Source organism: Pseudophryne corroboree, chromosome 2 (assembly GCF_028390025.1).
Source record: "Pseudophryne corroboree isolate aPseCor3 chromosome 2, aPseCor3.hap2, whole genome shotgun sequence".
Classification (NCBI taxonomy): domain Eukaryota; kingdom Metazoa; phylum Chordata; class Amphibia; order Anura; family Myobatrachidae; genus Pseudophryne; species Pseudophryne corroboree.
The window spans coordinates 252779549-252802015 of NC_086445.1; the positions used below are offsets into that span (position 1 = coordinate 252779549).

The following is a 22467-nucleotide window of genomic DNA, read 5'->3' on the forward strand; positions in this document are numbered from 1 at the left end:
GGACTACCCAGAAAATTGGGTGTTTCCCGCAGTATCTGGTAGAGTGGGCAAGTAGGATGTAAATTTAGTAGCAGCAAGACTGACTTTTCCTTCTAAAACGTTCTACTGCTGATCAGTCCCTGTATAGGTCGCCTGTATTTTGCCGAATCACAATACTTCTGCTAACAAGACATGTCCCTAGACTAGCTAGTAAACCTTCATGCATCCCTGAACACTCCTCTTTCCAGGTACCCTACTGACTTCCCAAACTACTCTCCTAACCTGTAACACGCAGGAGGCAGACTGTCTGCAAAGAAATGCCACTTCTTTATTCATGTTTGATCACACTACAAGATTATATATGAGGAGAGCCAACATAATGTGCTAAACTGCAGACTATTTCAGCTATCTCTCTTTTATTTTCACACAAAGGTGTTATACCTTGTGTAAGTATAATGGATAACCCGCGCTTTAAAGGTTTTGTGGAGCTGCTCCTTTAAAAAATTAATAACAGTAAAACGGAATAATAGGAGCGCTTAAAATGTACCAAATAATAATAAATAATAATAAAACATTTGCAAACACCTGTGAAAAAAGAAATGGTTAGTGAGTAATGTTTACAGCACTTTCATGCTGATGTAAAAAGTCCTGTGCGGGAGTCCCTTTATAGATGCCGGCGCTGCGGTCCGTACTGCGGCTGCAGTGGGGAAATCTATCTATCTCTAACGAGTGAAGCCCTGACGTCATCCCGCCTGCGCCAAACGGGTGTGAAGACGGGAGTGCGTGCACCAGCATCGGGACCAGCCGGCAGGACGCGATCCACAAGAAAGAACCAAAGTCTGGACGTGACTAAAGGTAGGCAGCACTAGGGAAAGAGAGCTAGATTTCCCCACTGCAGCCGCAGTACGGACCGCAGCGCCGGCATCTATAAAGGGACTCCCGCACAGGACTTTTTACATCAGCACGAAAGTGCTGTAAACATTACTCACTAACCATATCTTTTTTCACAGGTGTTTGCACATTTTTTATTATTTATTATTATTTGGTACATTTTAAGCGCTCCTATTATTCCGTTTTACTGTTATACCTTGTGTACCAAATAATTATGTACAGAACCCAAGGAAGAAAACAGGGGTGCACTTAGTTGAGGCGCTCTGTTCTGCATAAAGTGGTTACAGTTTTATTATATCAAATCTTAAAAATATTGGCCTATTCTCCACAAAGATCCACTCCAAAACAGGAATAAAAGAATTGATCATATAGAGTAGATTATATAATGCATACACATATATACAGAGTGGCCCAAAAGTAGGTATACAGTAATGATCTTTCATTATTCTTTCTCTTTTTGTTATTATGGCAGGTAATCTGAGTGAAGAACAAAGAAATACACTATGCAGTGTAAATATAGTATACATGTAGTAATATAAACACAGTATACTTTTCTTGGCCCACCATGTATGTCTATATATGTATAGCGGGTGTGGTTCATAGGGTCAACCACACTTAGGTCGACAGTGTCTAGGTCGACCACTATTGGTCGACACCCAAAATATGTCAACAAAAGTATTAGGACAACATGAGCAAGGTCAACATGACACAATGTCGACAGGAGGTTTTTATTAAACATTTTAGTGTCGTTTACTTCGCAAAGTGATGGGGAACCCCAATTAGTGCAATTAGTGCACCGTGTCCCCTCTCATGGCTCACTAAAATATATGTCGTTTTGTTCTTATACAAACCAGACTCATTAATTTAGACAGCAATCTCCCTCAAAGAGAATAGCGCTCACTATAGATACCATTCTTCCATATATTCTACGATTATTTGGCACTGGCGTTTGCGTTTATTTGGTATCCTAATAGTTTGCAGCAAAATTCTCTTTAAGTGCGCGATACTCCAAAAAATAATTTCATAGATATACATCAATAGGTTACCACTGGTGATATGTCCCTCCCACCCTGGCAGGTAAGTAATAAAGGCATGACTGAGGAAGGTCCATAAAACAATTTAAACAATTATATTTTCCTAAATCATAAGTCCTGGGCGGATTCAACCAATCTACTGTGATGTAGTCACGTGACTGGCGCTTGGGATCCCGCAAGGCGGTTTGTTGCACCAATACACGCCAAACCCCCCCCCCCCGCCCATCCTGCGGGCATTCTGACTCTGCTGCCGGGAACCCGGGGTCGGTATGCTGACCGCCGGGATTGCGATCCCAACCCAATCAACTAACTGGGTTATCCTAACCTTATGTATACTTATTCATTTTATAACAAAGGAGGGTGTAATGGCTCATAGAACTGACAATTTTAAAAATACTGTCACAAAGTGTGAAGGGAACATTGTATGAACCTATTGCAGTTGATATCCGAATGGGTATTCAAATTTCTTCAGTAGCCAGACATGCCGTCAGATCAAAGAAGGTAAGTAAGTGAGGGGAGGGTACTATTAATGTAATGTGGGAGAGGGTGGGGGCTAATCATTTAATCGTGGATTGAAGACATTAATTTATTGGTGGGGTCTATTAATTTACAGTGGGTTGATGGGACTATTAATTAAATGGTGGGGTTGTTGGGGGCCTATTAAGTGAATGTGGACAGAGTTTGGTCAGGAAATGGGTTTATTAATTAAACTGAAATCTATTTACACTGCGGTGGGCGTAGCTCACAGGCCTACTATAGCTTGCGGCTGGATTTTAAGGGCCATAGTAAAATGGTCTGATAATATAATAAGGGGGTTTGACTCCCTGCCTCAGGAGGAAATCTTTACATTACTGCATCATATACAGGATGCTGCAAATTTTATGAGTGAGGCCATTAAAGAATTATGTCTCATCAATGGCCGTACCACAGCTATGGCGGTCTCGGCTCGCAGGGCTCTGTGGCTGCGACAATGGTCAGCGGATGCTGATTCCAAGAATGGTGTGGGGAAGCTTCCTTTTACAGGCGATGCCTTGTTTGGGAAAGAACTGAACAAGTAGATCTCTCAGGCGACGGCGGGTAGGTCTACATATCTGCCATCTGCTGCGCCTCCTGCTAGACATCCCTACCCTGGGCTCTCTCTGCGGTCCTTTTGTGTGGCCAGATTCAGAGGCAGAGCAAGAGGTGCCTCAAATGCTGCTAGAGGAACTCGCAGTAAGTCCCGTAAACCAGGGATGGGGAACCTTTGGTCCTCCAGCTGTTGTTGAACTACATCTCCCAGCATGCCTTGCAACAGTTGTAGCATGGGCAAATAGCAAAACTGTAGCAAGGCATGCTGGTATGTGTAGTTCAACAACAGCTGGAGGACCGAATGTTCCCCATTCCTGCCGTAAACCAACGGCTCCTGGATCTCTGGACCAGGCCTCCGGATCCTGATCCACTAAGCCCTCCGCGAGATGGTTGGCCCCAACAGCAGGGCGACTTTCAGGTAGGTGCTTGCCTTCAACACTTCGCCCATGTGTGGGCACAGTCCTGCCGGGATCCTTGGGTGAGGGACCTCATATCCCAAGGGTACCGGTTGGAATTTCAAGCACTACCTCCTCTCAGATTTTTCAAGTCAAGCTAAACAGCTTCACCCATAGCAAGGGTTACCTTGCAAGACGCCATTCAAAATCTACTACAAATGTTGTCCCAGTGCCTCCTCCTTTGCAAATCAGGAGTTTTTACTCCAGTCTTTTTGTTGTACCGAAACCGGAAGGATCGGTACGGCCCATCTTGAACCTAAAATCTCTGAACCCGTATCTAGGTGTGTTCAAATTGAATATGGTGTCCCTGAGGGCGGTGGTCTACGGTCTGGAGCAGGGGGAGTTCCTAGTATCCCTGGATGTCAAGGATGCTTACCTACATATCCCCATATGGCCTCCTTATCAGGCTTATCTCCGGTTCGCTATATTGGACCACCACTTCTAGTTTCAGGCCTTACCCTTTGGTCTCTCCACAGCTCCAAGGGTATTCACAAAAGTCATGGCAGAGATGATGCTGCAATTGTGCAGGATGGGAGTCAACATAGTCCCCTACTTGGACGATCTCCTGATAAAGGTGGTGTCCAGGGAACGTCTGCTACACAGCATCCAGTTGACTACTTGCCTGCTTACAGACCATGGGTGGATCCTAAATTTCCATAAGTCTCATCTGGAACAGTCAGAGAATTCAGTTCCTAGGAATGATACTGGACATGGTGTCTCAGAAGGTATTCCTTCCAATGGACAAGGCCTTGACTATCCAGGCTATGGTCCGCTTGGTGCTCAAACCCCGCAAGATCTCAATTCATCTTTGCATTTGCTTGCTAAGCAAGATGGTAGCCTCCTACGAGGCAATCCAGTATGGCAGATTTCATGTCCATCCATTCCAGCTGGATCTGCTGGACAAATGGTCAGGGTCTCACCTGCACATGCACCAGAGTATAGCTCTGTCGCCAAAAGCACGGATATCCCTGTTAAGGTGGCTACAAGTCTCTCACCTTGTGGAGGGTCGGAGTTTCAGTACCCAATCTTGGACTCTACTGACAACGGATGCCAGCCTCCAAGGTTGCGGTGCTGTGACCCAGCTCTTCTGCAGGCCTCCTATCTTCTCCGGAATCAAGCCATCCAGGTGCAGTCGGACAACGCCACAGCGGTGGCATACATAATCAGACAGGGAGGAACAAGAAGCAGGGCTGCAATGCGAGATGTGTCAAGGATACTCCTTTGGGTGGAGGCCAACGCAAGGGCACTCTCAGCCATATTCATTTCAGGTGTGGACAATTGGGAAGCGGACTTCTTCAGCAGGCACGACCTCCATCTGGGGGAAAGGGGCCTTCACCCTCAGGTGTTTCAACAGCTAGTTCGCCGGTGGGGCTGTCCACAGATAGACCTGATGGCTTCTTGACTCAACAAGAAGCTCCGTCGTTACAGTTCCAGAATGAGGGACCCGCAGGCAGCAGCAGTGGATGATCTGGCGGCACAGTGGCCTTCCCAGTTCGTGTACCTGTTTCCTCCAATACCTCTCATTCCCAGAGTTCTAAAAAGACTCAGAAGGGAAAACGTTCAGGCAATTCTAATTGCCCAGGATTGGCCTTGACGGGCTTGGTATGTAGACCTCTTGACCATGTCTCTGGAGGTACCCTGGCCTCTGCCACTTCTCCTCAAGGATCTTCTTCAACAAGGACTGTTCGTCTATCCAGACTTAATGCAGGCTACGTTTGATGGCTTGGAAGTTGAGAGGGAGAGTCTAGCCAGAATAGGTCTCCCATCCAAGGTTATTTCCACTATGGTCCAGGCCGATAAGGTGGTCACGTCAAAACATTACCACCGTATCTGGAAGAAATATGTTTCATGGTGTGAGGGTAGAAAATATTCTCCTGCGGAGTTCCGACTTGGCCGTTTTCTGCTTTGTCTGCAAGCATGCATGGATAATGGCCTAATGTTGGGCTCCATCAAGGTACAGCTTTCGGCTCTCTCAATCTTCTACCTGAAACAACTAGCGGTACTGCCAAAAGTACAGACATTCCTGAAGGGTGTTCTTTACATTCAGCCACCTTTTGTCCCTTCCACGGCTCTGTGGGATCTCAATGTGACCTTGACCTTTCTCCAGTCGGACTGGTTTGAACCCTTGCAAAGGGTGGAATTTAAATATCTAACTTGGAAGACTGTCATGTACCTGGCATTAGCCTCTGCAAGACTTGTATCAGAATTGGTTGCCTTATCCTGTAAGAGCCCGTATTTGATATTTCACGTGGATAGGGCGGAACTCAGGACTCGCCCGCAGTTTTTGCCGAAAGTGGTGTTGGCTTTTCACGTAAATCAGCCAATAGTGGTTCCAGTGATGGCTGGCACATCAATTGCTCCAAAGTCCTTGGACGTTGTGATGGCTTTGAAAATTTACGTCAAGAGGACTGCTTGTCACAGGAAATCTGACTAACTTTTTGTCCTTTATGATGCTACCAAAATTGGTAATCCTGCTTCTAAGCAGTCAATTGCTCGTTGGCTCAGTTTGACCATTCAACAAGTCTATTCTTCGGCAGCATTGCCGCTGCCGAGTTCTATCCAGGCCCACTCCACAAGCTCGGTGGGTTCTTCCTGGGCGGCTGCCCAGGGCGTCTCGGCCTTAAAGTTGTGCCACGCAGCTTGGTCTGGTTCAAACGCGTTCGTAAAGTTCTATAGGTTCGACACCTTGGTCAGAGAGGACCTTCAGTTTGGTCAGGCGGTTTTGCAGGGGTCTCAGCACTCTCCCACCCGTTCTGGGAGCTTTGGGACTTCCCCATGGTACTAATGTCATCCCAGTATCCACTAGGACGTTAGAGAAAATAGGAATTTAATACCTACCGGTAATTCATTTTCTTGTAGTCTGTAGTGGATACTTGGCGCCCGCCTCTGTGCTTCGTGTTCCTGCTTACCTGGTTGTAAGTGTTCTTGGTTAGATCTGCTGTTGCTGTACCTGTTCCATGTTCAGGTAGCTTTGCTATCCTTGTTATAGTTAGTGTTGCTATCCTCTGTGCTGGTTAGCGCTGCTATCTTTTATTACTGTTGTGTGTTGCTATCCTGTGTTCTGTTTAGCGCTGCTATCTTTTATTACTGTTGTGTGTTGGTTCGTTGCCTCACCGCTTTCGTTATATTTCCTTCTCTCATGGCATGTCCGTCTCCTCGGCCACAGTTTTCCTAGATGGAGTCTGGTGGCGGGGCATAGATGGGAGGAGCCAGCACACACTAATGATTTCTTAAAGTGCCAGGCTCCAATGGACCCGATCTATACCCCATGGTACTAATGTCATCCCGGTATCCACTACGGACTACGAGAAAAGGAATTACCAGTAGGTATTAAATTCCTTCTTTTTTTTTTTATACACAACATTCTTAGTATGCAATGTGCTATATTTGAATGATACTTTCACACAAGAAAACATATCTGTTAATCCAACCACTAATTGTGATTGGCAGCAGGATGAATTTTGGTGCAGTTTCTATAGAAACAAACCAAGCAAATATGTTCATCCATGTTCCTGCTCTACAAGGAAAATGACCCTCTAATAGAGTGTAAATGTGTGAATGTATAATTCTAGTGCATGGTCTGGAACCTGGCATTAGAGGCGGGGTGCAAACAGTTTATCATTATAATAGTGCTCAAATGTCATGCATACTGTACAACAAAAACTGTACCATATAATGAAATAAAATAGCATCACAAACAGAAAACATTGTGGACATATTTACTCTAGCAATACTTTCCTCTTCTCTACCCTCCATATACTATTCTGGATTAGAGACAACAATAGTGCCTCCAATGGACTCTTTCATTACATATAGACTGGCAACAGTTTAGTGGCAAACACAGGATTTCTGGAGGTGGGATTCCAAATGTTTGATTTTAGATCGATAGTTTACCAGTCCATGAAGGATGCACTATTAGCATGTAACAAGCTATAGTCTGCCCCAAACAAAGTGCACTTTATGTAATACCGTACTTCAGACATATGCAGGCCTGAGGATCATGGAACCTACTTACCTCTCTCTAGTGCGATGACTGAGAACTCAGATCCACAGACAGACACATACAGCAGACTTGGGGGTGTATTCAATTATTGTTGGAAACTGCCGTCTTGTTGGAAGTTTCCGACAGGTTTAGGTCGGGAGGGGTTCCGACCTATTCAATGTGACCCCTTTTTTTCCTGAAAAGTCGGGAAATCAGACTTGTTGGAAGCCTGTCGGAATGCATGCGGATTGGTGGCTTAAGCCGCCGATCCACGTGGATTGTCGGAAGCGCGGCCAAACCCGACAAGTTTTAGCCCCGTTTCCGACAATGTCAGTCTGGCTTTAAAAAAAAAGTTGGATTGCCATTGTCTGGAATGGGCCAAATCTGTCGGGTTTGGCCGGCCATTGAATACACTTATGTCGAATCCTTTCCGTCGGAAAGGATCTGACATGGATTGAAAACACCTAGAGAACTGAACTTGATTCCGCACAGGTATGTGATAACTAAAGATTCTTGTAAAAATACCAGTGTACCTTAGATACCATGGCTAAATGCCCTATTAAGTTGGACTGGTGGTGCACCCTAAAGTCAGTAATTGCTTACTGTACACCTATTAACAAGAAAAAGAAAGAAGACTTCTTTGTGGGCGCACTCTTAGAATGGATAATTATGAAAAATGAATGAGAGAAATAAAACTTAACTTTTAATAAAGCCATTTAAAAGATAAATCTCCTATGATACAATGACATGACTTACATATAACACAACAATAATAAAAAAGGCGGTTGGCGGTACGACTAGATCTTGTCCGTATATCCAATCCCTAATAATTGGGAAATCCCCGGCGGTGAGAAGCCCTATAAATATTATTGATATTGTGGGGACCAGGTATAAGCTATAATAAGAATTTACTTACCGATAATTCTATTTCTCGGAGTCCGTAGTGGATGCTGGGGTTCCTGAAAGGACCATGGGGGAATAGCGGCTCCGCAGGAGACAGGGCACAAAAAGTAAAGCTTTAGGATCAGGTGGTGTGCACTGGCTCCTCCCCCTATGACCCTCCTCCAAGCCTCAGTTAGGATACTGTGCCCGGACGAGCGTACACAATAAGGAAGGATTTATGAATCCCGGGTAAGACTCATACCAGCCACACCAATCACACTGTACAACCTGTGATCTGAACCCAGTTAACAGTATGATAACAGCGGAGCCTCTGAAAGATGGCTCACAACAATAATAACCCGATTTTTGTAACTATGTACAAGTATTGCAGATAATCCGCACTTGGGATGGGCGCCCAGCATCCACTACGGACTCCGAGAAATAGAATTATCGGTAAGTAAATTCTTATTTTCTCTATCGTCCTAGTGGATGCTGGGGTTCCTGAAAGGACCATGGGGATTATACCAAAGCTCCCAAACGGGCGGGAGAGTGCGGATGACTCTGCAGCACCGAATGAGAGAACTCCAGGTCCTCCTTAGCCAGGTTATCAAATTTGTAGGATTTTACAAACGTGTTTGCCCCTGACTAAATAGCCGCTCGGCAAAGTTGTAAAGCCGAGACCCCTCGGGCAGCCGCCCAAGATGAGCCCACCTTCCTTGTGGAATGGGCATTTACATATTTTGGCTGTGGCAGGCCTGCCACAGAATGTGCAAGCTGAATTGTATTACACATCCAACTAGCAAAAGTCTGCTTAGAAGCAAGAGCACCCAGTTTTTTGGGTGCATACAGGATAACAGCAAGTCAGTTTTCCTGACTCCAGCCGTCCTGGAACCTATATTTTCAGGGCCCTGACCACATCTAGCAACTTGGAGTCCTCCAAGTCCCTAGTAGGCGCAAGACACCACAATAAGCTGGTTCAGGTGAAACACTGACACCACCTTAGGGAGAGAACTGGGGACGAGTCCGCAGCTCTGCCTTGTCCGAATGGACAAACAGATATGGGCTTTTTTGAGAAAAAAACCACCAATTTGACACTCGCCTGGTCCAGGCCAGGTCCAAGAGCATGTTCACTTTTCATGTGAGATGCTTCAAATCCACAGATTTGACTGGTTTTAAACCAATGTGTTTTGAGGAATCCCAGAACTACGTTGAGATCCCACAGTGCCACTGGAGGCACAAAAGGGGTTGTATATGTAATACTCCCTTGACAAACTTCTGGACTTCAGGAACTGAAGCCAATTCTTTCTGGAAGAAAAATCGACAGGGCCGAAATTTGAACCTTAATGGGCCCCAATTTGAGGCCCATAGACACTCCTGTTTGCAGGAAATGCAGGAATCGACCGAGTTGAAATTTCTTCGTGGGGCCTTCCTGGCCTCACACCACGCAACATATTTTCGCCACATGTGGTGATAATGTTGTGCGGTCACCTCCTTTCTGGCTTTGACCAGGGTAGGAATGACCTCTTCCTGAATGCCTTTTCCCTTAGGATCCGGCGTTCCACCGCCATGCCGTCAAACGCAGCTGCGGTAAGTCTTGGAACAGACATGGTACTTGCTGAAACAAGTCCCTTCTTAGCGGCAGAGGCCATAAGTCCTCTGTGAGCATCTCTTGAAGTTCCGGGTACCAAGTCCTTCTTGGCCAATCCGGAGCCATGAGTATAGTTCTTACTCCTCTACGTCTTATAATTCTCAGTACCTTAGGTATGAAAAGCAGAGGATGGAACACATACACCGACTGGTACACCCACGGTGTTACCAGAACGTCCACAGCTATTGCCTGAGGGTCTCTTAACCTGGCGCAATACCTGTCCCGTTTTTTGTTCAGACGGGACGCCATCATGTCCACCTTTGGTAATTCCCAACGGTTTACAATCATGTGGAAAACTTCCCCATGAAGTTCCCACTCTGCCGGGTGGAGGTCGTGCCTACTGAGGAAGTCTGCTTCCCAGTTTCCATTCCCGGAATGAAACACTGCTGACAGTGCTATCACATGATTTTCCGCCCAGCGAAAAGTCCTTGCAGTTTTTTGCCACTGCCCTCCTGCTTCTTGTGCCGCCCTGTCTATTTACGTGGGCGACTGCCGTGATGTTTTATCCCACTGGATCAATACCGGCTGACCTTGAAGCAGAGGTCTTGCTAAGCTTAGAGCATTATAAATTTACCCTTAGCTATATTTATGTGGAGAAAAGTCTCCAGACTTGATCACACTCCCTGGAAATTTTTTCCTTGTGTGACTGCTCCCCAGCCTCTCGGGCTGGCCTCCGTGGTCACCAACATCCAAAACTGAATGCCGAATCTGCGGCCCTCTAGAAGATGAGCACTCTGTAACCACCACAGGAGAGACACCCTTGTCCTTGGATATAGGGTTATCCGCTGATGCATCTGAAGATGCGATCCGGACCATTTGTCCAGCAGATCCCACTGAAAAGTTCTTGCATGAAATCTGCCGACTGGAATTGCTTCGAAGGAAGTCACCATTTTTTTACCATGGCCCTTGTGCAATGATGCACTGATTTTAGGAGGTTCCTGACTAGCTCGGATAACTCCCTGGCTTTCTCTTCCGGGAGAAACACCTTTTTCTGGACTGTGTCCAGAATCATCCCTAAGCACAGGAGACTTGTTGTCGGGATCAGCTGCGATTTTGGAATATTTAGAATCCACCCCTGCTGTTGTAACAGTATCCGAGATAGTGCTACTCCGACCTCCAACTGTTCCCTGGACTTTTCCCTTATCAGGAGATCGTCCAAGTAAGGGATAATTAAGACGCCTTTTCTTCGAAGAAGAACCATCATTTCGGCCATTACCTTGGTAAAGACCCGGGGTGCCGTGGACAATCCAAACGGCAGCGTCTGAAACTGATAGTGACAGTTCTGTACCACGAACCTGAGGTACCCTTAGTGATAAGGGCAAATTTGGGACATGGAGGTAAGCATCCCTGATGTCTCGGGACACCATATAGTCCCCTTCTTCCCGGTTCGTTATCACTGCTCTGAGTGACTCCATCTTGATTTGAACCTTTGTAAGTGTTCACATTTTTTTAGATTTAGAATAGGTCTCACCTAGCCTTCTGGCTTCAGTACCACAATATAGTGTGGAATAATACCCCTTTTCTTGTTGTAGGAGGGGTAATTTAATTATCACCTGCTGGGAATACAGCTCGTGAATTGTTTCCCATACTGCCTCCTTGTCGGAGGGAGACCTTGGTAAAGCAGACTTCAGGAGCCTGCGCAGGGGAAACGTCTCGACATTCCAATCTGTACCCCTGGGATACTACTTGTAGGATCCAGGGGTCCTGTACGGTCTCAGCGTCATGCTGAGAGCTTGTCAGAAGCGGTGGAACGCTTCTGTTCCTGGGAATGGGCTGCCTGCTGCAGTCTTCTTCCCTTTCCTCTATCCCTGGGCAGATATGACTCTTATAGGGACGAAAGGACTGAAGCTGAAAAGACGGTGTCTTTTTCTGCAGAGATGTGACTTAGGGTAAAAACGGTGGATTTTCCAGCAGTTGCCGTGGCCACCAGGTCCGATGGACCGACCCCAAATAACTCCTCTTCCTTTATACGGCAATACACCTTTGTGCCGTTTGGAATCTGCATCACCTGACCACTGTCGTGTCCATAAACATCTTCTGGCAGATATGGACATCGCACTTACTCTTGATGCCAGAGTGCAAATATCCCTCTGTGCATCTCGCATATATAGAAATGCATCCTTTAAATGCTCTATAGTCAATAAAATACTGTCCCTGTCAAGGGTATCAATATTTTTAGTCAGGGAATCCGACCAAGCCACCCCAGCTCTGCACATCCAGGCTGAGGCGATCGCTGGTCGCAGTATAACACCAGTATGTGTGTATATACTTTTTATGATATTTTCCAGCCTCCTGTCAGCTGGCTCCTTGAGGACGGCCCTATCTATAGACGGTACCGCCACTTGTTCTGATAAGCGTGTGAGCGCCTTATCCACCCTAAGGGGTGTTTCCCAACGCGCCCTAACTTCTGGCGGGAAAGGGTATACCGCCCATATTTTCTATCGGGGGGAACCCACGCATCATCACACACTTCATTTAATTTATCTGATTCAGGAAAAACTACGGTAGTTTTTTCACATCCCACATAATACCCTCTTTTGTGGTACTTGTAGTATCAGAAATATGTAACACCTCCTTCATTGCCCTTAACGTGTGGCCCTAATAAGGAATACGTTTGTTTATTCACCGTCGACACTGGATTCAGTGTCCCTGTCTGTGTCTGTGTCGACCGACTAAAGTAAACGGGCGTTTTAAAACCCCTGACGGTGTTTTTGAGACGTCTGGACCGGTACTAATTGTTTGTCGGCCGTCTCATGTCGTCAACCGACCTTGCCGCGTGTTGACATTATCACGTAATTCCCTAAATAAGCCATCCATTCCGGTGTCGACTCCCTAGAGAGTGACATCACCATTACAGGCAATTGCTCCGCCTCCTCACCAACATCGTCCTCATACATGTCGACACACACGTACCGACACACAGCACACACACAGGGAATGCTCTGATAGAGGACAGGACCTACTGTACTAGCCCTTTGGAGAGACAGAGGGAGAGTTTGCCAGCACACACCAAAAACGCTATAATTATATAGGGACAACCTTATATAAGTGTTTTCCCTTATAGCATCTTTTTTATATATTTCTAACGCCAAATTAGTGCCCCCCCTCTCTGTTTTAACCCTGTTTCTGTAGTGCAGTGCAGGGGAGAGCCTGGGAGCCTTCCCTCCAGCCTTTCTGTGAGGGAAAATGGCGCTGTGTGCTGAGGAGATAGGCCCCGCCCCTTTTTCGGCGGCCTCGTCTCCCGCTCTAAACGGATTCTGGCAGGGGTTAAATATCTCCATATAGCCCCCGGAGGCTATATGTGAGGTATTTTTAGCCAAAAAGCCGTGCTGTAGGGAGCAATTTATTTGTAATGATAATGTCCCAAAGCATGCGTGCCAGGACCACAGAAAAAAAAGGAAGAAAAGAAAATGTGTGGGTCTAGGTCTTAAATTGGAATTGAATGGAAGTGAGGTCTGAATGACTTATAAGAGTTTAAAGGTGCCTAATGAGGTGGTGAAAGAGAAAAGGAGTAAGTGGTAAGGGATAAAAGTGAGGGCATGACAGAGTGTGGTGGGAAATTGAAGTGTCAGTGGAGGTGTGAGTGAAATCTATAGGAAAAGAAAACTAAAAGATGAGATATAAAGTGAACTGCTGCCATACAGACAGGCGAAATGGTGTACCTGAAGTGAAACATGTTGTAGTTAAAAGGAAGCTGACAATGAAAATAAAATGAATGAAGATGTCAGTATGAACGTGAAAAAGTGAAAACAAAGAAAAAGAAAAGTATTGAAGGTGCAACTAGGTGTAAGGACTCCCCTGAGTAAAAGTGTAGGGGGACAGTGGTGGTGACACTTCCTGAATGTGAAATGGGTGACCTGAGTGAGAACTGGTGGAATTGATCCTTTGAGAGTAATGGAAACGCTGGCATGTTTGCATGGCCAGAAGGTGTGGTAAGAATGTACTAATGAGGGGTGATGACGCCTGGAGCTAAAGACTGAAATATCCCCTGGGATGGATGTGAAAGGATATAGGGAACTGGGGATATGGGGAAATAAGGAAAAGAAAGAAAGTGGGACTATGCAAAGGACAGGGAAGGAGGGGATGAAATATGAAAAGTGTGAAGTATTCCTAAAGGAAAACACCAAAGTTGATCGTTTCATTCAGTCCTTCAGGTTGTATCCCTCCTAAGTGGAAAATCCATTCACTTTCCTTTTTGAGAAGTTCTTGTGTTAGGTCACCCCCTCTGATTCCCAATCGGAGGTGCTCCAACACGAATATTTTCATATCCTTTGTATACTGTCATTGTGGACGGTATGGAAATGGCGGGCTACTGATGTAAGTTTTCTCATTCTGCTGAGATCTGACGTAGCATTCCTTATACTTCCTGCGTGTTCCAGGATTCTATGGCTTAAGTGCCATGGTCGTCATGCCCACATATTTCTTGCCACAGGTGCAAGCCAAGCAGTATATAACTCCAACTGTATTGCACTTAAAATAGTGCTTAATATTCCGAATTTGGACGTATTTGTCCTCCACTGTGTTTCTCTGGAGGAAGTGTGTGGCATAAGAACATGTTAATTAATAAGACATATTTTAGTAATGTTCACAGGTGCAATATGCAATGATATGAAGATTTTTCAGCAGAAAGATCCATTTTAAAATATACAAGAATAATGATGTTATGGTTCTTTGTTGATAGGATTGTTTTTACTTACCTCAGGCTCACATCTGCTGTCTCCCAAGTTGTAACTGAGCTGCTGTGTGATTTGACTTGTGAATTTATGTGCATATTCTGGGTAAAGTGACAGTGTGTCACGTAGTCCCTTCAGACTGATGCCCTGTAGGTCACAGTATGTCAGGCCTTTGACGTCCGCATTTGTTTTAATCACAGTGTCCTCAAAAGAGACCTCACAGCCAATCAGGTCACCTTTTCCTATAATCAGAGATGCACAGAATTAATTGTATCACTGAAGAAAGAGGTGCTGCCAGGTAATACACAAGGAAAGATAGATAGATAGATAGATAGATAGATAGATAGATAGATAGATAGATAGATAGAAGTGGTATCTAGCACTACACCTACACAATGCAAGTAGTCAGGAAAATATATAAGTATTACTAATGTCCTTTGGTAAATGTCATTCAAATATCAATCGACGTGACACGGTGATAGTTTTAATCACCAATCCAATCCTTGCATCACGGGTGGCTGCTTCTCTCCAAAGAAACGGATGTTCCCATAGGCAAATGCAGGGGGGGGGGGGGGGTTTCTGGTTGCCCGGAAACCCCCCTCCTCTTGGCAAGTGGCTCGAATTGCGACTCGAATTAGAATAGGAATGTTATATAATATGATTACTAGACTAAATTAAAAACACCATTTTTAAATTGTGTACATTTTGCTTGCAAGTTGTAGAAAGAACCACTGGATTAACAGGAGACTCGTAGGCAAACACCTCCCCTTGTCAAGTGGTTCAAATTATGACAACAATAGCAGTGGTATATAATATGATTACTAGAGCTGCCACCACATCATGCAGTTTAAGGGACAGAGCAGAGCTGTTGCAAACACCCATTGGTAGCAGCTTCTTCTACCAAGTTTGGTGTGTGTGGTTCTGAGTCATCAATCAGTGCACTGGACCAGAGAGTAGCTACCAGGAAGAAGAGACATGAGCCTTACCATAAGGTGGGAGAATGTGTGCTTAGAAAGCGCAGTACTGGTTCTATTATGTTTGTGTATTTGTTTAACCGTTTCCTGACCACTCATTTATATTATTTAAATGTTTGATACAGCCTATACTATAGCCCATCTATAATGTTAAATAGCACAAGCGATTACCCCCTCCTCCGTAGGCGGCAACTACCTGATTGCAGCACTACAAAAAAATGCCTGTGTGCGATCAGGTCTGAATCACCCCCTGAGAGAGAGCCTGCACCCAGGATCTTTAAGAGAAACTGTCAGTGAAGAAATATGTGATGTGGCCTGATCCAGGGGACTGCTAGAGTGTTTAAGCAGTGGATGCAGTCAAATAAGTGGTTCTGAACCACCTAATACGGTACACGTCCACTATTTGGGGTGTGAATTCATGGTGGAGGACACCTTTTGCTCATTATTTGTGATATATAACACCAAAGGGCGCTTCTCTCACCTTTCTTGCAATTCAACAAATACACACACATATATATATATATATATATATATACACATATATTTTTATCATTCTATTGCATTTTAGAATCGTATTGGTTGCTAAGGGCAACACCTCCACTTTTCTATTTTAGAAGCTTTACTAAATCTATCCTAAAGAGCTTATCAGGATAGAGAGTAACACTAAAGCAGAGATGTCCTGGGACATCCAAGGGATGCTCCGCGCTGGTACCTTGCAGTCTGGGGAGCTGCCTGAAGCATTTATTAGGATGGTCTGGGCCAGGGGTAGCCAACCCTGGTCTCTGAGAGCTACCAACAGTTCATGTTTTCCAGGCCACCTATGGCTCTGTAGAATGTGTCGGTTAGGAATAAATGTACCGCATATTTGAAAATGTGACATTTAGTAATGACTACAGCTGTGCACCTGCTAGGTGGTCTGGAAAACATAAGCTGTTAGTAGCTCTCGAGGACCGGGTAGGTTACCCCTGTGCTCTGGGCCGTGCTCTATTCCCAGAGCCATTGGTTCCACTCCCTGGGTGTGACGTCATGATGTCATGGGTTTAAGGAGCACGTGCACTGCCTGTTACAGCGCTGCCAAATAGCTAACAAAAAAAAAAACCCTGTGTGAATGAACCCTTTGGAATTACCTGAATTTCTTCTATAACTAACGACACACAAACTGCAGTACAGTCATTTTCTAGTCGATATTGAACACGTTTGTAACAATCAAAGCATAGGTTGAAAAAAAGTATGTGAACCCCTGAAAACTAATTGGAATCAAGAGTTAGGTAACCTAAATTCCAATCAATCAGACCAGATTGGAGTGCTAGTCAGAGTTGCCCGATAACAGCCACTAACAAAGGGCCTGATTCTGAAGTGAGAGAAAAGCAAAAAGGAGCAACTAACTTTGCACCTGGATAAACCATGCTGCACTGCAAGACGTGCAGATACATTTTTATTTTTGTATGTAGGTAAATACTGCCTGCTTTTGCATGTAGCTGACAAATACTGGGATTTTTTTGTTTGTTTTACACAGCACACAGGCCTTTTACTTTTTTTAAACCAGTCCTGACTGCCATCCTTGTGGTGTAGATTTTTTTGTATCCCTTATAAAGATTTTACTTTACCATGTGTTTTCTGTAGCCAAAAACAAAAGTAAAAAGATCACAGAGCGTTATATAATTGCCTTCTTACAAATGTCTGGTTTCTGTTGCATTTCAGAAAATTTTCTATAATTGATTTTAATTCCACAGTCAGAGCAAGACCTGGACTTCAATGCAAGCTGGTGGGCCCAGTGCAGTGCAATTGTATGTATTTGACATGTTTAAGCAAGTAAAGTTTTATTGCAGCCACTTCAATGAGTGTAATCAAACAATGTGGCCTCGACTGGAAAAGACTATGCGCACCTGATCTATACTATGGGGTCACAGCACATGCATCACAGCCTCTCACCGCACACCTAGTATGGCTAACACGACTCCATCCTTGAGAACTTCCATGGATCCTGAGCACACACAGTATAGGGCTTCCAGCGCATCCCCCTGTCGAATAAGATACTCCCCAGGCGTACAGAATGATGGTCTGATGTTCAGGGACAGAGAGCGCAGGCAGCCACGGCTTGCTAGGGTGAACAGAGGCATTTGCAGCAGCTCCTTGTTGAGGTGCATAGCAATGTCTGCCCGTAGTTCATCTGGAAGACTGTGTAACAGCTGCAAAATAGGATAAAAGAGCTTCTGAATCTTTTATACAACCTTACCCAATATGACATTCACACATGAATGCCAAGTAACTACAATTATTTTAACATGAATAAAAAAAGTCTACACCCTACTAGTATGGTCTTACCTCATTGGTATCAATACCATTGTTCACTGCCCACGTAGTCTGGACATACTCTAACATACGCTGTTTTAGAGGCTTGGGGATCCCATGGATACGGATGTAATCCCGTAGATCCCGAGTGCGGCTGTGATATAGGAATCTTCTTGCATACAGGCGCTGTATAATTGCTGTCACATTTCCAAACACCAGAGCGTGCATCAATGCTGGCGGAAAAAAGTTCACAGACAACATGCATAAATTACTAAGATCAAACAACCAATCAGCAAGCAGCTTACATTTAGTGCAAGTGAGACAGTGAAAACAGATGTCTGACTGGTGGGAACATCTGACCTAGAGATTTCAATGGTGTTTTACCCTTGCTGAAAAAGTAATAAGCAACAGCCAGTGGAAGTGGTTAAGGAGAAGGTGGGGCTAGGGATCAATGTGACAGGTACTGAATATATATATATATATATATATATATATATATATATATGGAACAGAGAGAGGGGAGAACCCTAAGCACTGAGAGTCGTTGGTAACAATATAAGAAGGTTAAAATATATTAAATCCATAAATAAAGCGTTACCCTTAAGTGGGGAAATATAAATTATTAATTAAAAACTATTAGCTCTTAAGCATGTACAATGGGACAAAGACACTGTAGTATGTTGCGTACCACTGTGTACTACCACACAGTTCTGTTTCCATGTTTATAATGGTTATTCCCTAGGTGTATAGTTTCAGCAGTTGGCATTAATGATGTGTGTAGTCAGAAACATCCAGTGACCAGGAGGAAGAAGAGGGCCATTTTCCACCGAAAGGTTACAGTCAGACAGCCAAGAACCAATCCCTTAACAGGTCTTATCTGGCCATTGTCCTCTCTATTTACTAGGTTCTATGTAGTTAGACCCCTTGAGGAAGTCCAGATAGGACGAAACGCGTTGGGGATACCTACCTTCTCTTAAGTTAAGATATTGATTTTTTACCTAAAGTTGGTCTTATTAATCTATATTATATCATTTTTAAATTGAGTCCTCGTATGCTATACCATATACGTTTTTTAACAAATATTTTTTACATGTTGGAGATATTTTTGTATTTACTTTTTCTCTAACGTCCTAAGTGGATGCTGGGGACTCCGTAAGGACCATGGGGAATAGCGGCTCCGCAGGAGACTGGGCACAAAAGTAAAGCTTTAGAACTACCTGGTGTGCACTGGCTCCTCCCCCTATGACCCTCCTCCAAGCCTCAGTTAGATTTTTGTGCCCGAACGAGAAGGGTGCACACTAGGTGGCTCTCCTGAGCTGCTTAGTGAAAAGTTTAGTTTTAGGTTTTTTATTTTCAGTGAGACCTGCTGGCAACAGGCTCACTGCATCGAGGGACTAAGGGGGAAGAAGCGAACTCACCTGCGTGCAGAGTGGATTGGGCTTCTTAGGCTACTGGACATTAGCTCCAGAGGGACGATCACAGGCCCAGCCATGGATGGGTCCCAGAGCCGCGCCGCCGGCCCCCTTACAGAGCCAGAAGACAGAAGAGGTCCGGAAAATCTGCGGCAGAAGACGTCAGTCTTCAACAAGGTAGCGCACAGCACTGCAGCTGTGCGCCATTGCTCTCAGCACACTTCACACTCCGGTCACTGAGGGTGCAGGGCGCTGGGGGGGGGCGCCCTGAGACGCAATAAAAACACCTTGGATGGCAAAAAATGCATCACATATAGCTCCTGGGCTATATGGATGCATTTAACCCCTGCCAGAATACATAGAAAAACGGGAGATAAGGCCGCCGATAAGGGGGCGGAGCCTATCTCCTCAGCACACTGGCGCCATTTTCCCTCACAGCTCCGTTGGAGGGAAGCTCCCTGGCTCTCCCCTGCAGTCACTACACTACAGAAAGGGTTAAAAAAGAGAGGGGGGGCACTAATTACGCGCAGTATTAAAGATACAGCAGCTATAAGGGGAAAAACACTTATATAAGGTTATCCCTGTATATATATAGCGCTCTGGTGTGTGCTGGCAAACTCTCCCTCTGTCTCCCCAAAGGGCTAGTGGGGTCCTGTCCTCTATCAGAGCATTCCCTGTGTGTGTGCTGTATGTCGGTACGTTTGTGTCGACATGTATGAGGAGAAAAATGATGTGGAGACGGAGCAGATTGCCTGTAATAGTGATGTCACCCCCTAGGGGGTCGACACCTGAGTGGATGAACTGTTGGAAGGAATTACGTGACAGTGTCAGCTCTGTATAAAAGACAGTGGTTGACATGAGACAGCCGGCTACTCAGCTTGTGCCTGTCCAGACGTCTCATAGGCCGTCAGGGGCTCTAAAGCGCCTGTTACCTCAGATGGCAGATATAGACGCCGACACGGATACTGACTCCAGTGTCGACGGTGAAGAGACAAATGTGACTTCCAGTAGGGCCACACGTTACATGATGGAGGCAAGGAAAAATGTTTTACACATTTCTGATAATACGAGTACCACCAAAAAGGGGTATTATGTTCGGTGAGGAAAAACTACCTGTAGTTTTCCTGAATCTGAGAAATTAAATGAGGTGTGTGATGATGCGTGGGTTTCCCCCGATAACAACTGATAATTTCTAAAATGTTATTGGCATTATATCCTTTCCCGCCAGAGGTTAGGGTGCGTTGGGAAACACCCCCTAGGGTGGATAAAGCGCTCACACGCTTGTAAGGGCTCTACCCTCTCCTGAGATGGCCGCCCTTAAGGATCCTGCTGATAGAAAGCAGGAGGGTATCCTAAAATATATTTACACACATACTGGTGTTATACTGCGACCAGCAATCGCCTCAGCCTGGATGTGCAGTGCTGGGTTTGCGTGGTCGGATTCCCTGACTAAAAATATTGATACCCTAGATAGGGACAGTATATTTTTGCCTATAGAGCATTTAAAAGATGCATTTTCTATATATGCGTGATGCACAGCGGAATATTTGCCGACTGGCATCAAGTCTAAGTGCGTTGTCCATTTCTACCAGTAGAGGGTTATGGACACGACAGTGGTCAGGTGATGCGGATTTCAAACGGCATTTGGATTCCTCATTTCTGCCCCGTGACAGAGGGAGAGGGAAAAGGCTGCAGAAATCAGCCAGTTCCCAGGAACAGAAACCCTCTCCCGCCTCTGAAAAGCCCTCAGTATGACGCTGGGGCTTTACAAGCAGAATCAGGCACGGTGGGGGGCCCGTCTCAATGAATTTCAGCGCGCAGTGGGCTCACTCGCAAGTAGACCCCTGGATCCGTCAGGTGATATCTCAGGGGTACAAATTGGAATTCGAGACGTCTCCCCCTCGCCGTTTCCTAAAGTCGGCTTTACCGATGTCTCCTTCTGACAGGGAGACAGTTTTGGAAGCCATTCACAAGCTGTATTCCCAGCAGGTGATAATCAAGGTACCCCTCCTGCAACAGGGAACGGGGTATTATTCCACACTGTTGTGGTACCGAAGCCGGACGGCTCGGTTAGACCGATTCTAAATCTAAAATCTTTGAACACTTACATACAGAGGTTCAAATTCAAGATTGAGTCACTCAGAGCAGTGATTGCGAACCTGGAAGAAGGGGACTACATGATGTCTCGGGACATCAAGGATGCTTACCTTCATGTCCAAATTTACCCTTCTCACCAAGGGTACCTCAGGTTTATGGTACAGAACTGTCACTATCAGTTCAGACGCTGCCGTATGGATGGTCCACGGCACCCCGGGTCTTTACCAAGGTAATGGCCGAAATGATGATATTCCTTCGAAGGAAGGGAATTTTAGTTATCCCTTACTTGGACGATTCCCTGATAAGGGTAAGATCCAGGGAACAGTTGGAGGTCGGTGTAGCACTATCTCATGTAGTGTTGCGGCAGCACGATTGGATTCTCAATATTCCAAAATCGCAGCTGGTTCCGACGACTCGTCTTCTGTTCCTAGGGATGATCCTGGACACAGTCCAGAAAAAGGTGTTTCTCCCGGAGGAGAAAGCCAGGGAGTTATCCGAGCTAGTCAGGAACCTCCTAAAACCGAGCCAAGTCTCAGTGCATCAATGCACAAGGGTTCTGGGTAAAATGGTGGCTTCCTACGAAGCAATCCCATTCGGCAGATTCCACGCAAGAACTTTCCAGTGGGACCTGCTGGACAAATGGTCCGGATCGCATCTTCAGATGCATCAGCGGATAACCCTGTCACCAAGAACAAGGGTGTCCCTCCTGTGTTGGTTGCAGAGTGCTCATCTTCTAGAGGGCCGCAGATTCGCCATTCAGGACTGGATCCTGGTGACCACGGATGCCAGCCTGCGAGGCTGGGGAGCAGTCACACAGGGAAGGAATTTCCAGGGCTTATGGTCAAGCCTGGAGACATCACTTCACATAAATATCCTGAAGCTAAGGGCCATTTACAATGCTCTAAGCTTAGCAAGACCTCTGCTTCAAGGTCAGCCGGTGTTGATCCAGTCGGACAACATCACGGCAGTCACCCACGTAAACAGACAGGGTGGCACAAGAAGCAGGAGGGCAATGGCAGAAGCTGCAAGGATTCTTCGCTGGGCGGAAAATCATGTGATAGCACTGTCAGCAATTCCGGG

The 22467-nt window shown here is 45.5% G+C and overlaps 1 protein-coding gene across 4 annotated transcripts in view; it reads right to left on the reverse strand.

Annotated features, from left to right (window-relative positions):
* The window catches only part of KCNH3 (potassium voltage-gated channel subfamily H member 3), a 158609-nt gene that overhangs the window by 18266 nt on the left and 117876 nt on the right, over window positions 1-22467 (reverse strand). For all 4 annotated transcript variants that reach the window (XM_063952672.1, XM_063952673.1, XM_063952671.1 and 1 more), the window contains 3 exons: window positions 17912-18111; window positions 17526-17775; window positions 14637-14854 (listed from right to left, as the gene is read on the reverse strand). In XM_063952672.1, coding sequence (XP_063808742.1) covers window positions 14637-14854; window positions 17526-17775; window positions 17912-18111 — 668 coding nt within the window. The remainder of the gene's footprint in view (window positions 1-14636; window positions 14855-17525; window positions 17776-17911; window positions 18112-22467) is intronic.